The following is an 18901-nucleotide window of genomic DNA, read 5'->3' as shown; positions in this document are numbered from 1 at the left end:
CGTCTAAATCTATATTTGTCCAATGACATTTTAATTTACTGACATGAAAGGAGCTTTGTTGTAGTATTCTTGAGTAAAGTTCATAAAATGTACATTATTTCCCACTGGAATTTGTAAAAGTTTGTTGGTATACGTCCTCTAGGGGGGTCCAGGGGCATAATATACACATTTAAATGTTTAAAAATGAATACATTTTTAAATTCATATTATTTGAATGTACATGAGCTGCTAATATCATCATCAACATATAATGTTTGAGCAATACATTTGCGCGGTATTTCATGTACGTTTTGACAGCTCTGAAGCAGAACTCCACCGTCACATCACTCAAATTCTCAAGAGCCGGATACATTTTCATTTTTCCTGATGGTTAAAAGCTATACTTACCTCAGAACAGGTGTGTGTATAGCCTGAGCAGGTGTTTGCATGTTATTTTGTGGGTGTGATGATAAAGACTATGATTTGCGACAGTGGAGACTAGCCTCAGGAGAACTAAAATGGATGAAGAAATTGCAAGAGAAAGCAAGAAATCTAGAAAGAGGTCTTGGGAGATGTTTATATGCATAATTACAACCATACAACATGTCTTTGTGTCAGTGTATGAGAGAGAGATAATCATTACAAGCTTTTTAACAAACTATTTGAAAAAACAGTTCATTTGCAAACGCCCATGTGATTGTACATTCTGTCCTAGGATTTGATTTGATAATGAGTTTTATGAGGGAACTTCTTGCCACATCCACAGCGGTTTGCACACAAGTTTGAATGAAATGTGGTTTCTACTTTACAAGATGTTCTTAGATAGGACAGCCAATGCTCTTGAACAACTGCAATTTACGACTATGAACATGTAAACTCAATATGCAGAAAGGGCATGTAGGAGTATCAAAATTGAAGGTCAAATCGAGCACTTGCCTTCTGGTAGGGCCGGTTTTAAAATATTGATTTCTTGATTTTAATCAATTATCATTTTGAAGAATCAATATTGGTTCTTAAATCCCAAGAATCAATCTTTCAGTCTGTGTTGTTTTCAGTTGATTAATGAGGTTTTGTAGCGCGCCTCCCATACAATAAATCACAATAAGCTTTGTGCAGTGTTACTTCTGTGTTGAAACAAATTCTGTCAATTTTATAATGATATTCAAACAATAAATGTTGGCAGTTTTGGTGCACTTTAATGCGTCGTGACAGATCGCTGTAGCGCCTCAGGAGTTTAAACAAAGCAGTGTCGTGGATCATATGTGAACTGATCATCTCTTACTTTACTAATAGTTACATCATGAAATAAACATGAATGAACATCAGAAGGTATGTTGAAAGATACAGTACAACTTACCGGAATGATTAATGTCTCACGTAGTCGTTCAGTCAACCACAGAAAGATGTCATTAAAACAGCTTGAGAACAATATGTCATGTAACGTTATTTACCTAAAAAAACAATTCATTGTCCATAAACTCGATAGTTAGCTCGAAAAATGAACTCTAGAGAGGAGCATTTTGCTAAATATATGCACTATATTGCATATTCACCATATTTTACTACCTGTTCTTTATAATAAATCCATTTTTATGAATAAATTCATCATGTTTCACTGTTTATATTTTAAAAAATTATAACGTTATAAAAACTTCCCTATGTGTAGCTGACTCAAATGTTAATTTTAACCTTTAATACTATAGTAATGTACCAAATGAGGTTCCCTGTATAGTTTACAGGATTAGTTGAGAGAGATTTGATATGTACTGCACCTGATTGGCCCAATTAATTGATATCGAATCAAGCTGAATCGAACCAAAATCGTATCATATCGTAAAATGCCAAATGATTTGATATTTCTAAACACTGCTTCATGAAGCTCCGAAGCTTTACGAATCTTTAGTTTCGAATCAGTGGTTCGGATCGCCAAAATCATGTGATTTCAGTAAGCGAGGCTTCGTTACGTCATAATTGTTCGAAATTTCAATGCTTCACGTGACTTTGGCAGATTGATACGCGCTCCGAACCACTGATTTGAAACAAAAGATTCGTAAAGCTTCGAAGCTTCATGAAGCAGTATTTTGAAATCGCCCATCTCTAGATATTGTGGAATAAAGTCATTATTTTGTTTTTTTTGCGCACAAAAAATATTCTTGTCGCTTTATAATATTAAGGTTGAACCACTGTAGTCACATAAAAAGATGTTTTTAGTAGCTTTCTGGGCATTGAAAGAGGAAATGATCTTGCTGTCAATGGAGGCCTCACTGAGTCATCAGATTTTATAAAAAATATCTCAAATTGTGTTCTGATGATGAACGAAGGTCTTATATGTGTGGAACATGAGGGTGAGTAATTAATTACATAGTTTTCATTTTTTGATTGAACTAACCCTTTAAGCTACTCCTATACGTTATACATTGCATCACAGGATTACTCATTTGATGCAAGTCGACTTACGCAGTATCCATTCGGTCGTCCCCCAGAAGCTAGTTATTTGAATTTATAAAGTTTTAAATATGGATATTTTTCTTACAAAAATGCATTGCTTTGCTTACATGGAGTCATGTGCATTATTTTTTATAATGAATGGATTTTTTTGGGCTTCAAAATCACACCCCACTTCAGTACCATTATAACCTTGGAAGAGCTGGATATTTTTAAATATATCTCCGATTGTGTTCGTCTGAAAGAAGATAGTCATATACACCTGAAGTGACTTGAGGGTGAGTAAATCATGGGATCATTTTCATTTTTGGGTGAACTATCCCTTTAAGCGTCCAAATACTTTCTGGGCCACTGTATATTCATTATCACACTGTAGCTTTCAGTGCTCTTGTTCTGGCCTATTGGTGATCTGTCTCAGTGGAGAGGTGCACCGTAAGGCCAGATAAATGTCGGTTTAAGTATTTTTGTGAAGTTTATTTTTAATACATCACATAATCCTTGAATAAATCAGTCTTGGGGATACAAGTAAGGTCTCCTCTGAAGAGCGAGGTGAAGATTTGTGACACATCTCGGTCGTTTTAGGGTACTCTCTATCGCTGTTTCCTGCCCAGCTGCTCCAGATGTTCCCCTCCATCAAAGGCTTGCACATCTGCAGCATGAAGGAGAAAGACTCCAGCTCTACAGACAGGCTTAGAAAAATCGTTACAAAGCAGCTGCAGCAGGAGACGTCTGTTCTGGAGTTATGGAGACTAATATATCACCGCCGAGGATGTAAACGGACAGAGAGTTGTAGATCCATAGACACACACTCAGTGCAGGAAGTTTCAAAACGAGGATAATTCAGGCGTTCACACGTGTGATTAAAAGTCATTAATGTCTCAGAAAGATCCATCCATCTAAACAGTTAGGTCCACATATACAGTATATTTGGGCACTGACACAATTTTCCCAGTTTTGGCTCTTTATGCCACTAGAATAGAATAGAAATGAAACAATCAACCATTGCAGAATATTCCACTTCTTTACCTTCAAAAACTCCTGGGTTGCTGTAGCAGTATGCTCTGGGTCATTGTCCATCTGTACTGTAAAGTGCCGTTCAGTCAGCTTTGCTGTATTTGGCTGAATCTTGGCAGTCAGTATATCCCTATACACTTCAGAATTCATCCGGCTGCCTCTGTCTTGTGTCACGTCATCAATAAACACCAATGCACCAGTGTCACTGGAAGCCATGCATGGCAGATGAAGTTTTATGCTTTGGGTCATGAGCTGCTCCAAGCCCTCTGCATACTTTTTTCTTCCTGTCATTCTGGTATAGGTTGATCTTAGTTTCATTCATCCAAAGAATGCTTTTGCAGAACTAGTCTGGCTTTTTTTTTAGATGTTTTTTGGCAAAGTCTAATCTGGCCTTTCTATTCTTGAGGCTTATGAATGGCTTGCACCTTGTGGTGAACCCTCTGTATTTGCTCTCCTGAAGTCTTCTCTTTATTGTAGACTTTGACACGTCTACTTCCTGGAGAGTGTTCTTCACTTGGCTGGATGTTGTGAAGGGGTTTTTCTTTACCATGGAGAGGATCCTGTGATCATCCATCACTGTTGTCCTCCATGGATGTCCAGTTGCTGAGATCACCAGAGCATTTTTTTTTCTCAGAATTGATTTGGCCTGTCCTAATGATCCTGCTATATCTCTGAGGGATTTGTTTATTTTTGAAGCCTAATAATGGCGTGTTTGAGTATAATAATAATGGCAAATGTAAATGCCACTCTGAGAATCACCTCCAGACCTCATCATCCATCAATCCAATCATCCATCGTTCCTTCTATCTATTGTTCTATCGTTCTGTCTGTCATTCTATCCATCCATCATTCTTTCTATCATTCTATAGTTGTATTGTGCCATCCATCCATCGGTCTTTCTATCTATCATTCTATCATTATGTCTGTCTTTCCATCCATCAATCGTTCTTTCTATATATCATTTTATTGTTCTGTCTATCATTCTATTGTCTATTGTGACTTCTGTCTATCAATCTATTGTTATATCTGTCGTTCCATCCATCCATTCATCGTTCTTTCTATCTATCATTCAATCTTTCTGTCTTTCTGTCTTATTGTCCCATCCATCCATCCATCCATCCATCTATCTATCTATCTATCTATCTATCTATCTATCTATCTATCTATCTATCTATCTATCTATCTATCTATCTATCTATCTATCTATCTATCTATCTATCTATCTATCTATCTATCTATCTATAGTTGTATTCTTCCATCCATCCATCTTTCTATCATTCTGTTTTGTCTATCGTTCCATCCATTCATTTTTCATTCTATCTATCATTCTATTGTTATATCTATCTATCTATCTATCTATCTATCTATCTATCTATCTATCTATCTATCTATCTATCTATCTATCTATCTATCTATCTATCTATCTATCTATCTATCTATCTATCTGTCATTCTATAGTTGTATTCTTCCATCCATCCATCTTTCTATCATTCTGTTTTGTCTATCGTTCCATCCATTCATTTTTCATTCTATCTATCATTCTATTGTTATATCCATCCATCCATCCATCCATCCATCCATCCATCCATCCATCTATCTATCTATCTATCTATCTATCTATCTATCTATCTATCTATCTATCTATCTATCTATCTATCTATCTATCTATCTATCTATCTATCTATCTATCTATCTATCTATCTATCTATCTATCTATCTATCTATCTATCATTCTTTCGATTATTCTATTGTTATATCTATCATTCCATCCATCCATCCATTCATCGCTCTTTCTATCTATCATTCTATTCTTCTGTCTATCATTCCATTCATCCATTTTTGATTCTATCTATCATTCTATCGTTATGTCTATCTTTTTCATTCATCATTCTTTCTATCAATCATTCTATTGTTCTGTCTATAGTTCTATTGTCCATTGTTCCTTCTATCTATCATTATATCTATCGTTCTATCCATCCATTCTATCCACATCTATTGTTCTGTCTATCCTTCTATCCATCAATCGTTATTTCTATCATTCTGTCTACCATTCTGTCATCCATTGTTCTATCTATCATTTTATCATACTATGATTCCATCCATCCATTGATCTCTCATTCTATTCATCAATCGTTCTTTCTATCATTCAAGCATTCTGTCTATCATTCTATCATCCATCCTTCTTTCTATCTATCATTTTATCGTACTATCTATCTTTCCATCCATCAATCATTCTTTCTATCTATCACTCTATCATTCTGTCTATAGTTCTATCATCCATTGTTCCTTCTATCTATCATTCTATCATTACATCTATTGTTCAATCATCATTCTTTCTATCTATCATTCTATTGTTCTGTCTATCGTTCCATCCATCCATTGTTCATTGTATCATTGTCTATCTTTCCATCCATCAATCGTTCATACTATCATTCTATCGTTTTGTCTATCATTCTATCTTTCCATCCATCGATCATTCTATCGTTCTGTCTATCGTTTCATCCATTCATCGTACTTTATATTTATCATTCTATCAATCTTTCCATGCATCCATCATTATTTCTATCATTCTATCATTCTATCTTTTTTTTAATTTGTAACTTTCATTCAAATTTGAATAAAAAAAAATCCATTCAGTTTGCTCCCTCAATTCAAATTCAGAACTGATTTGGAATTTAAAAGGCATTCTTAATTTGCTTCTGAATGGCGCACAGTCCTTGTTTGTTTGTCCTTGCCAATTGGTTTTTAAATTTTTAAACTTTATGCGTGGCTTAATTAAACAACATATTAAGGTGCATGCATTTTTGCACATCTTTTCAGATATGTTTTCTATAGATTCATCAAGAACGCTTCTTTGATAACCTTGAGATGGCTTATTATTCTGATCCCTCTGCAGGCTCCCATAATGACATTCTCAGACAGGAATATGGCTGTGCGCGGAGGAGCCATGACTTTTGCCAGATTTGAACTCGGCTTGTCCCGTTTATCAGCAGATTTATAGAATGTGTGGAAAAGCCCCCTCATTCCTAAGCAGATGTCTGGCCAATCACCATAATACTTTCATCTCACATTACTCCGCCATGGTGTGTGTCTGCTGCCACAGATGCCCACCCGCTGCTTAGGCAAGTACACGCACCCGTGTTATTATTGAGCAGAAGGAAAATGCCAGTCTATGTGGGCACTGAATATTACTTTCGGCATGCACTAACAACTAGCTACTGGAATGGCATTCCTCGCTGCTTTTCGAGGCCTTCATTAGCCTGTGTTTATATTGCCTGGTCAGCATTAACATTAATGTTTTGTTGAAAACGTCTGCTTGTTTGGGTGTCTCGAAGGGCTGCAGTTACAGTACATTTAGTTTAGTGAACTGAGATGTGAGATCAGCATTTGGAGATTTATAATATTTACATAACTATCATGAAAGTCGTTTTTCCTTTTGGACGGGATGTTTGAATGACAGCAACATTTTTTTGGAGGTTTAAACTGTAGATTGCATTATCGCTGCTGGCTCGAGCATTTATGATTCTGTGAAACCCTAGTCCCCCTCCTTTTTTTCCGATCTCTCTCACTATCGCACACAGACAAACAGCGATATCCTCGTCTGGAATATTCTCCATTGGTCTGATGAGAATCCAACCGACAAGATCCTTAAAGAGTCAGAGGTCATTGTCTCACGCAGGGAGAAATCCAAACAAAAGCTCCGTTAGAAAGAGGGGGAACCAGAGGACATACACTCAGTGTCCACAACAACAGCGTCTGTAGTTTTCATGGTTTACATCACTGACAGATCATTTTTCTGAAAACATGACTTTTTAAATTGCCATATATGGATGTGTGCAATACAGAACAGTCAAGTAAACATGTCGTAATAAAAGAAGATATCTCAGAAAGTGTACAGTAACGTTCTTGTGTTACTGTGGTGTTGACAAAAATCAGTTATTGAATGTGGTCAAATATCAATGGAAGAAATATATTATAAGATCTAGCCAAATTATAGCCAAACTAGCCAAGTTTGCCTTATTCACTTGGGTAATAACTGCATCATCTGGCTGCAAAAAGCATCTTTCTCCATTGAGTGCTGCAGGAATGAGTCCTAAAGCCATAAATAAATTTGCACTTTCAGTTCCATCATCCTGAAGTCAATGGGTTTTTTGAATGGGTTTTTGGTTAAATGCCTGAAATGAGGTCTATGTTTAGCACAAGCACAAGATATTTTCACGTTTTATTCTACGACAAATACAAAAAAGGTTTTGAAAAAGGTGGTTGCTAAATGAGGCCGTCAGGTTTATGAAACATCATCAGCCGAACAGATTAACTCATCTACTCATCTAGCCTCAGTGTGTTTATAATCACTCCCTTGCAAAGTATTATAAGCCTCTCAACAACCGTCCATACCGGCGTGATGAATACGATCCTCAACTGGATAGAGCTGAAATAAATACTTTGAATGTTGCGATCCTATCGAACTTATGAGTTGTAACAAAGCACTGTTCGCCAGAGGAGAACTGGCCCCCCGACTAAGCCTGGTTTCTCCCAAGGTTTTTTTTCCTCATTTTAACATCTATTTGCCACATGTTTGCCACCTGATGTCACCTGTTGGAGTTTGGGTTCCTTGCCGCTGTCGCCTTTGGCTTGCTTAGTTTGGGACACTTGACATTTGATATTCAACAGTGCTTTGATCCGCCTGCATTGACGCTATTCTTTAAGAGCTGCTGTGCAGCCGAAATTGTGTATCAGTTATGAATGTACAGCTGCTTTGACACAATCTACATTGTAAAAGCGCTATATAAATAAAGGTGACGTGACGTGACTTGACATGACTTGACTTGACTATAACTCAAACTTTCACTCTAAAAAACAACCCAAGTTGGGTTGAAAATGGAAAAAACCCAGCAATTGGGTTGTTTTAACCCAGCGGTAGGGTTAAATGTTTGCCCAACCTGCTGGGTAGTTTTATTTAACTCAACTATTGTTTAAAAATGACTGTATTGCTTAATTAAAATTAACCCAAAGTATGTTGGAAATGAACATTTATTAAATTGCTTATTAATAAATTTATGTTAATAACTATTAAATTTATATTAATAAAACATTAAAGCTTATTAATAAACATTCACCTTTTGTCTATTATTGTTGCCTCTAATTACATCTGGTTTTTAATTTCCCAACTATTTTGGGTTCATTTTAAGCTAGCCATATAGCAATTTTTAAACAAAAGTTGGTTTAAATAAAACTACCGAGCAGATTGGGCAAACATTTAACCCAACCGCTGGGTTTGTCCATTTTCAACCCAACTTGGGTTGTTTTTAACCCAGCATTTTTTAGAGTGTTCCAATAGTAGTCCGACTTTAACTTTTTGCATTTAAGCATAAATTTTCATAAAAGTTGTGTTCACTTGTCAAGATTGTCTTGATGAACAAAATGTGTAAGACGTAGTCCACACGTACACGGGTAACGTAAAACATAAAAACTCAAAAACACGCTATGAAGTGCTGTCAAGAGCATGCCAAACCAACAGGTGGTGATATACCCCTAACCGTAAAGCCATGTTGGCCAATCAGAAGCCTGGAAAAAAAGGATTATTACCGGTTCCGACGTCACAAGCCAAAATCTCTGGTTTCACCGTCTACACGACAACACTGTAACCGGAGTTTCTAAAAATCTTTACCCTGGCAGGAGTTTTCAAAAAATGTTTGGTTTCAGTGACCGGATACTGTGTTGGACAAACGGCCAAACCGCATATAAAAAAGCTGCAGGTTTTGAAAATAACCGTTTTCGTGTGGACAGGGCCTAAGAATCATAAACTTTTGTTGATCACAGAGATTATTTTCTGCAATAATCCAAGAGCCAATTGGAAAGTCCAATGAAAAGAACCATGTCCGGGTTGGTCAACAAAAATATATCACCCCTGCAACCCATTCATTGACAGCCATTAAAAAGTAACCATATGTTCTGAAAGAATAAAACTATTTGCAAGCAAGATATAAATTGCTTGTATTTCATTGTTATTGTAGATTGTGTCTACGTTTTTTCAAGCTTTCCAGATTTACATGTTAAATGGCAAAAACAAAATTGTTAATCATAATAAATATGTATTTTGCTTGTTGCGTGTAGACAAACTAAACTAGTGAGAGTGTGAAAAGTATGCTTTAAGAGAGTCCACATGGCACAAATTGCTTATTAATGAAGAAATTAATGTATATTTGAGAACCAAAACCCACTTTGTTACAAACCTTATGACATCTGAACTAAACCCGGAGAAAGTTCTAGGCTAAGTTGCATAACCATTTCTGTAAGCAATCAATCAAACATCACTGATCCGCCGTGCTCTAAATTTAAAGCCATTTAACTGTATTCATCGGGCCTCGTAATTCTTACAAATGGATTTGATTTAAATCAGTTATCTGTTGCAGTGTTGTGAAGCAGCTGAAGTATTTTTCCACAGCTCATTCAGGATGCACTACAGCATTTTTGTCACAAGGAGGCACTCTAGATAGAACAAAGACAAACGGTGGCACTGTTGGTTTCAATTCTCTCAAAATAGTCCATGAAGTACCAGTTCATAGTCTTGGGAAGGGAACACTTAACATAAGGAACTGCATACAAATGGTAGAAATGAATAAGAAAAAACAGATTAATTAGCATGTCACATGGTTAGCTTGAGGCTAGATCAGTTGGCGAATTGTGCAAGATTGCAGCTTAGTAGAGCGAGCTTTTGTTTGCTCTGTCTCAAGGCATGAGAAGGAGGTGAACTGGGGAAAGAAAGAGCCATTTTCATTCTCGTTGTTTTTCTTACCGCATCTTCATCTCGACAAAATTCAGGTCACACTGACCCAACAATCTAATTTGATGGTAAAGCAGGGCACTCTCACCCTGGTGTATGTGTTACAGTGCAATACTCATAAGCCCAAAGGCTGTAACTACCCTAGACTGTTGAGCACATGGCTATTAAGCATTTAATCAGATTAGAGAAGATGGGTTAATATCCCTCTCATGGAGCGCTAAATATAGTATATTTGAAGTGCCGCTTAACGAGAGGATAACGTTGGCCCTGCCCAGCCCCCTATATGTTAACATGCCCTCAGACCCAATTATTCATCCAGTCAGACCCAGAGGTTAAGCTGAACTAGCGCACCGTGCACGTATGCCAAAAGTGGGAGCTAAACTATTAATGTGTTAGCTCCCATTGCCACACAGTTAGGCTAGCATTCACTATTACATTCATGCATTTTGGCAGAAACCCTGTGACCTTGTCATTGCTTGCACCATATTTCACCATTTAAGCTACAGGAACTCTGTAGCAACATTTGTTTGATGACTCATCCTTAACCTTTTTGGGCAAGAATCATATTTTGCTTCATAAGAGTACAGAATTTTACCTTCCAACATAAGCAGGGGAAATATTATTACTTTGTCTGGCAAAGTCATTGCCGTGACAAAAAGACCCTAAATATTAAACGTCTAATAATAAAGTGATCGGTTTGCGCTGTCCAGCCTAAGTTGGTCTACTCATCTTCTTTTAATTTCCAATTCAAGTTTGAATTGAGGTTGCAAAAAGAACGGAAAACAGCAATTTGAGTTTAAATGTAAAGTAGAATTACAATAAATTGAGATTAAATTTATAATTTTAACTAGAAAAGCAAGGTTTATCGATGCAATGTTTGTTGCTCTTCATGTTTGAAAGTTTTAAAAAAAAGTTTGAAATGTTATTTTTTGAAATGCATATTTTGTTTATATGTTTCCTTTGAATTACAATTCAGTCCAGTTAAACTTCTTATAGAGTCTGGCCAATCCAACAGTCATTATATAACTCTGTATTTTATAAAAAAAATGTAAAACCCTGGTATATATAAATATATATATATATATATATATATATATATATATATATATATATATATATATATATATATATATATATATATATATATATATACTAGGATATATTATATATATGTTAGGAATAGCTGCTATAGCATCCTTGACTTGGCTAAAAAACTTTAGGATATGTAGATTTGTACATTATCTACTAGTGCTGTCAAAATGATTAATTGCGTTTAATCGCATCTAACATAAATGTTACACACACACACATATATACATATACACACACACACAACACAAACATTTATATTAGATTTGATTAATTGTGATTAATCGATTTGTCAAATCGATTAATCACGTCTAACATAAATCTGTGTGTGTGTATATATATATATATATATATATATATCGCATTTAATCGCATCTAACATACATGCTATAAACACACATACACACACACACGCATATATATTTTTAATATTATATATATATATATATTATACACTACTGTTCAAAAGTTTGGGATCGGTAAGATTTTTAATATTTTTAAAAGAAGTTTTGTCTGCTCACCAAGATTGCATTTATTTAATTAAAAATACAGTAAAAACAGTAATATTGTGAAATATTATTTCAGTTTAAAAGAACTGTTTTCTATTGGAATATAATATAAAATGTAATTTATTTCTGTGTTGGAAAAGCTGAATTTTCAGCATCGTTACTCCAGTCTTCAGTGTCACATGATCCTTCAGAAATCATTTTAATATGCTGATTTGCTGCTCAAGAAACATTTATGATTATTTTCAATGTTGAAAACAGTTGTGTACTTTTTTTTCAGGATTCCTTGATGAATAGAAAGTTCAAAAGAACAGCATTTATCTGAAATACAAAGCTTCTGTAGCATTATACACTACCGCTCAAAAGTTTGGGGTCAGTAAGAATTTTTATTTTTATTTTTTTTTAGAAGAATTTAAAGAAATTAATATATTTTTTCAGCAAGGATGCATTAAATCGATCAAAAGTGACAGTAAAAACATTTAAAATATAACAACAGATTATATTTAAAATAAACGCTGTTCATTTGAACTTTCTGTTCATCAAAGAATCCTGAAAAAAAAATATTGTACACAAATATTTTGTACATCTGTACACAATAAATGTTTCTTGAGCATCAAATCATCATATTAGAATGATTTCTGAAGGATCATGTGACACTGAAGACTGGAGTAACGATGCTGAAAATTCAGCTTTGCCAACACAAAAATAAGTTACATTTTCAAATATTTTCAAATAGAAAACAGTTATTTTAAATTGTAATAATATTTCACAATATTACTGATTTTACTGTATTTTTAATTAAATAAATGCAGCCTTAGTGAGCAGACGAAACTTCTTTATACAAAATTAAAAATGTTACCGATCCCAAACTTTTGAACGGTAGTGTATATATATATATATATATATATATATATATATATATATATATATATATATATATATATATATATATATTGGCCACACTCCATAAGAAGTTTAACTGGACTGAATTGTAATTCAAAGGAAGCATATAAACAAAATACGCATTTCTAAAAATAACATTTCAAACTTTTTTCAAAAAGTCAAAGGTGCTATTGCAGCAATTCCTAATACGAAAGTACAAAAGGGGAGAAAGTAAATGAGGGAGAGTTAGGGACAGCTGGAGCGATATCCAGTCTACGCCAACATGACACGGGCTACAATAAATCTACTTGCACTGTGTGCTGCTTAGCCAACAGTTATAAGTCTGTTGAGAGACATACAGTTGCCAAAGTACATTAAACACACAAGATTATATGGAGAAATCGTTAAACAGGTAGATTGGTGCAACCTAAACAGACTGACCATCTGCTATAGTAAGTGTAAGAGACTAATAGTTAAGTCACTGTAGCAATGCAACAAGAAATGCTGGGTTTTTAAATGTGGTGCATTTGCAGAACCTATATGTTTTTAACAGTTACCTGCTGAAACGTGGTCAAACAGTGACTAACAATTGCTAACAAACATCACTGAGTTTTTTTTGAAAATCACAATTTAATGAGTCATTCATGTTTGCAAATACATGATGCATTGCGACATCAACAGTTCTCGTTTGAATTCACGTACAAGTTTAATTTAGAAGATAAGACACACATACACAGAGACATTCACACTTGTGTGGGCATCCAAGACTCAATATGAAAATTTACACCAACGCGTGTTGAGAATTTGCTGCACTAATGCTCGGTCGGGTTTTCTTTCGACTCAGAAAACAATACTCTTCACAGCATTAGAGTAAGGTCCTAACCGAGACCTTTTTACAAACATCACAATGTACAAAAATAGAAGAATCAGTAGAAAAATAAGAGATATGATTATATGTGAGTGAGCGTATGGGAGGAAAGCGTCCATCTCTGTATGATCAGCGAATTTATCCACGAGTACAAGCGACAATCTCAGGCCCTGTCCCAACTTGCAATCCTCAAGACTCATGACAGCAATTGCATGCATGTAACTGTATGGTGTCCCATTTTTGGATTCTGGAGGGTGCTCATGAGTGCCCTTGATGCACCCGTTTTGCCGAGCCCGCACCTTTGGACGACTACCAGACAGCATTATGCAGCATTACGTCACCAAGTGTAGACTCTGAGGAGGACCGCAAGGGCTTAGGGGAGTATACGGGACAAGGCTTTAACATATATCAGAGCTCTTTGATGATTCAGACTTTATGGAATAACTCCATAAACAGCATGAAGATGCTCTAGCGTCAAGTATTGTTGCTTCACAATCTTGAGGAATATCAAAAATATCTTTGGTATATGTTGTACTTCCCTTAAATGTGCTTCTGCTTCTCACTGCTGGTCTTAATCCCCCAAGTTATGCAGGTCAGATGTGTCAAAGGTATAATCTCTGGATTTGGTGGCCGTGTGATAATTAGGCCTGCAGAAAGACACCAGGTAACCTGGATGTAACAACAACAATTTGGACTTAAACAACTTTCATTAATTCTCTTCCTGTTCAGCCTCGACCTGTTTTACCTCTCTGCCTTAGATGTAATGGCATTGCCCTGGACATTTTAATCTGAGCTAAGCCAGCGCTGAGCCAACAGTACTTTGAGGTCAGTTTAAATGAGACAAGAAGCTGTGAAAAACTCATGCAACACTTTCATATAGCCCCCATAATTCTCACTATTGTGGTACCATTATAAGAAATAGGTGTTGCAACTATTCATCACCCATTTAATGTACACTACCCACGGTTTTATGTGACTGCAAAAAGATGTCTTGACCAGCATACTGTGCTTTTTAGGGTGATTCACAGAGTGACTTTCGTTTTTCAGTTTAAGGCACTTAATTGATATCTGTATCTGGTATCTACGACAATATCCTTGGCTTGAGAAACGTGTCCATTGATTTCAGTTCTTTATGTCTGATAACATGAGTATTGAGCATCAAAAGTAAAACTTCCCTTGCTAATCTTTCCACCCTTTCAACACGATATGCAGGATCTCTTCGATTCTTCAAGTATGTCTACCACACACATATGTACATTAACAAATAAAATGTTCTCTTCATAATGTCTCCATGGTGGTTCCTCTCAGCCAGTGTTGCGCTTCTGTAGGCCTGGCGCTTAGCCATGGGAAGCCTAGGTAGAACGTGTTGCCCGATGGGAACAAATCCAAGTTATCTCACTCTCCCTCCCTTTCTCCCAATCCGGCGCTCTCGTAGCTTCTCCTTGCTGAGAGCTGGCAAAAGCCAATTGGGAAAGTCTTGGGTTTTCCTCACATTGTTGAGCACACACATACAGACTTCTCAACTGGTCTCATTGGGCGAGTGCTCTAACTGGACATGTTGGACAAGATGTGAGTTAACGGTCGGTCAGTTGCAGGGCAACCATGGCGAGAACGTGTGAGTGGGTTGGCAGGCATAGACTGGCTGCACCTGAGCAATGTAGTAATTGCTAAAGTTGCCATCCGCAATGTACGGCGCGGGCTGGTAATAGCAAGTGACGTTAGCCACATTGGGAATGACATTCTGCTCCGCCAGCACACGTACTGCCAACATGGTGATGAGGCTCAAAGTCTGTCGCCTTTCGTGTCCCATCAAGCATACCGTACTTTCATTGACGACACTGTGTAGGGTGGTCAGGTACTCGTACTTCCGGTCCTCTAGTCCCACAAAGTGATTCTGCAGATAGGACTCGAGCTTGCGCCTTTGTTCCGCCACATCCGAGAAGTCGATGAAGAACCGGGAGCACATGTAGCGTTCGAGAAGCTTCATCTCGGCTTCCGAAGCGGCGCGGAAACCTCGCACCAACAGGTGGCAGTACTTCAGCAAGCCGCCGCCACGGATCTCTTCTGGATTTCGTGTGCAGATCAGTTTCCGTTGCAGGTGGTCCAAGGCTACGCTGAAGTCTCCATAAACGCTCTCTCCCACGATGGAGGGGTGGAACGTCTCAGCCATGGGGTTCTCAGAGCACTCGTAGAAGAGCAGGAGGGAGTCCAGGCGGATCTGGAATGAGTCGACGCTGAATTCAAACTGTCTCCGCAGGGAATCCACGAACTTCAATTCAACGTTCTTCCCGCTGTTGTTGGAGAGCGAGATTAGACTCCAACGGTCTGAATCATTGCACACTTTCACCATCTTCTGCACGTAAGCCTCCTGCGGAAAGAGAAAGAATGGTTGGGATGAGGACCATTTTATCTGGAAAAAGTCCAATATAAAGATTTGTTCAATGAAAATTATATGCATGTTGAAAGATGGATTTGTACAAAACTGTATGTGGGTGCAAAGATTACGTTTAAGCAGACAAATAAATAATTCTTGAAATCATTGCCCAGCATGTGCAAGGAAATGTCTACAATAAGCATTTTCTCAGTAGTAGAAGACTACAGATGCATCATTTTGACATTGTGAAGTCACTTTGCATATCCAGTGAAGGCATTACATTGCATTGCTATAAATTGTATCAGCCTAATTTGAATACATGAAAACGCTGTCTGCTTTTGCATACGGTCAAGAGAGGTGAAAGCGGATCCATCGTAAATTGGTTTAGAGAAATCCTCTTTGTAGTAGAAACCAACGTTTTTACTACCAGTCTCCTTATCTTATTGCAGCTTAAATCTAATGCACACTCTCTAGGTCATGTCCAGGTCCAGTTAATGTCAAATGATGGCATGTCATGCACTTCCCCTTTACTTCACACATGAAACATATGGAATTATATCAGTTGCTAAGTAGTCATTTGGTTGAATCTCTCTTATCCACATTGACGGTAGCTACACTTAAATTAAGGACAGTCCTGATGGGGTAACCTGAGGTTAAGTGCCTTGCTCGAGGGGGCAGTTGCGATGATGAATCAACCCCTGCAAGGTTTCAATTACTAGCTAGGATTTTTAACTACCTTGCTTAAAGACATCTTAAGCAATTCTAAGCAATTTTTTAATCTGGTTTAGCTGCATAGTCCCTAAAACCCCAGTAAAACCCGCAATGAAAAGTTTGGGATGGTTTAAGCTAAGCAGGACACCAGTTTACAACACAATGAAAACAAATATTACTAACTAACAAATAATGCGCTCACCTTTAATGTCACTTGAGTAATTTTCTCTTTATTCACTCCTTCAGGCAGAAAATCCAGGAGGGAGTCGAGAACGATATCCTTGACGGTCTGAAACGCCGCTTCTCCCTTCAGATCCGCGCAAAATATGAGGTCCAGGTCCTTGTAGCCCAAACCGCTGTCCTCGTGGAGGACGTGACTGGCCGCGGAACCGTTCAGCCGGACCTCCCGGACGTGGATCTTGCGCTCTTCCATGCGACACCGCACCACTTTGACGATATCCCGAGGTTTCATCTCCAAAGTGGGGAAGTTCCATTTGCCGTGAATAGGGATGGATTCGGTAAGGATGACATCCAGACGCTTCACCTGCTCCCAGTTCAGCACGCTCAAGTTACTCAGATTATCTTCCATGGCGAGTGATTAGAGATCGGTTTGTTAATTAGGCTAGTCCTAGAATCAGGTCTGTAATTTTATATCGCTTTGGCCATGTCCAACGAAACGAGGAGCGGTTGAAATGTTATAATTCTTGAGAAGAGTCTTTTTCAGTCGCGTGAGAGTTTATATGCACGTCTATGCATTCGTGTTGCATGCAGCGCGCCGCTGCTGCGCCTCACCACTGTGCGTAAAAGCTTGCCAGATGTCCCGTTTGCGCACAGCGCTGAAGTTCGTGGCGAAGGCGGTGGACGCGGGTTCTCACGGCTCTCGGGGGGCCGTGAGAATCAGAACGATTGCTGCATGATTGCGATGAGTTTTCAGGTCGGATAAAAAAAAGGGGGGCACGCCTTTCCAATAACACGAATATCAAATAGCAAAAGACCCAGTCCCTCTCCTCATCAGTTAAAGTGAAACCTGGACGCTTCGAGCCTTTACATGTTGTTTTATTCTGTAAAAAATAAATAAATAAAAGTATAAAAAAAAATCAACCAATGAGTTTCAAGTCCTATTAAAGCATAAAGTGCGCGCTAAATGAAGATAGATGCGCATAATCAATACTATGTGTGAAAGGATTACCTACCTGTATGATCACATTGTCAGCTGTTCTGTGTAAACTGCTGGTTGCTCATGTCATCTCGGTTGCACACAGTGAGGATGCATAGAGATTAACCCGTAAACTAAAGCAGGAGTGACGGCGAATTTGAGTGACAGCTGCGCACACCAATCCAGACACGCGCTCCTCATCTACAGTAATACTATACACAGTTATACGCATTTACGACCAATACAGGACTATATATATATATATATATATAAGTAATAGTTTAATAATTATATATAACTATATATAAGTATAGTTTAATAATTTTTGCTAAACTTTATTATTATTATTATTATTATTATTATTATTATTATTATTATTATTTATCTAATCTACTGTATTTGGTATATGACTTATTAAAGGCATTAGTGTCGAAGAATATGTGATATAGCCTACATAATAAATTAATCAATTAAAATTGACTAGCAAAAAACCACTTCTGCCTTTATAGATACAAGTGAATGTCAATGCTGCCCTCTAGAGAAAGTCATCAGGTCTGAAACTTGAGCTGTGTCTTTATACAGGTGAGTAAAGAGAACTATATTTTAGGAGCAAATTTGCAGAAAAATGTCCCTATAGGTTATTTGACAAAGGCATCCTCAGTATGTATATGGAAAGACTGTTTGTGATGTCTTTATTCGCTTCTAAAAGTGCTGCATGTTTTATTTTAGGGTTTGGGGTGTGTGTTAGGGTTAGTAATTACTATAGTAATTAGCTTACTTTAAGGCCAAATGAAGTCTAAGGGAAGTCCCTGTTAAGATGGCTATGCAAATGTGTGTGTTTGTGAGGGAGGGAGATGGAGATGTGTTTGAAACTGTGTCTGTGTGTGTGTGCAAGATAGAAAGAGACTAGCTAGTAACTGTGTGTATAAATGACTGACTGTAATGTCAGGTCAGGCTAGATGTCACCCAGAATCTATCAGGGGGAGCGTACATGCGTCACAGCGGTAACAGCCAATAAAGCAGGATTATTCTAAGATTACCCCCTACACCATGAGTCTTGGACGCACTTCTGAGTGTGTGAGTGTGTGTTTAA

General features: G+C 37.3%; 1 protein-coding gene across 1 annotated transcript; it reads right to left on the bottom strand.

Moving 5' to 3' along the window:
• Positions 1–13344: 13344 nt before the first annotated feature.
• tent5ab (terminal nucleotidyltransferase 5Ab) lies at positions 13345–17929 on the bottom strand. The gene is made up of 3 exons (XM_067370934.1): positions 17846–17929; positions 16855–17713; positions 13345–15935 (listed from the first exon to the last, which is right to left on the bottom strand). Exons 2-3 carry the CDS (start codon positions 17239–17241, stop codon positions 15153–15155), a joined length of 1170 nt encoding a protein of 389 aa, XP_067227035.1. The 5' UTR covers positions 17242–17713; positions 17846–17929; the 3' UTR covers positions 13345–15152.
• Positions 17930–18901: the final 972 nt, after the last annotated feature.

This window comes from Chanodichthys erythropterus, chromosome 20, assembly GCF_024489055.1.
Source record: "Chanodichthys erythropterus isolate Z2021 chromosome 20, ASM2448905v1, whole genome shotgun sequence".
NCBI lineage: Eukaryota > Metazoa > Chordata > Actinopteri > Cypriniformes > Xenocyprididae > Chanodichthys > Chanodichthys erythropterus.
Note: the sequence above shows the minus strand (reverse complement) of the source record. Positions and strands in the feature narration are given on the sequence as shown.

Excerpts from the sequence above, each read along its gene's own strand:
- tent5ab (XM_067370934.1), bottom strand. The coding sequence starts at position 17,241 with ATGGAAGATAATCTGAGTAACTTGAGCGTGCTGAACTGGGAGCAGGTG. Across the intron at positions 15,936-16,854 it reads TTACTCAAGTGACATTAAAG|GAGGCTTACGTGCAGAAGAT; the intron begins GTGAGCGCATTA and ends CTCTTTCCGCAG.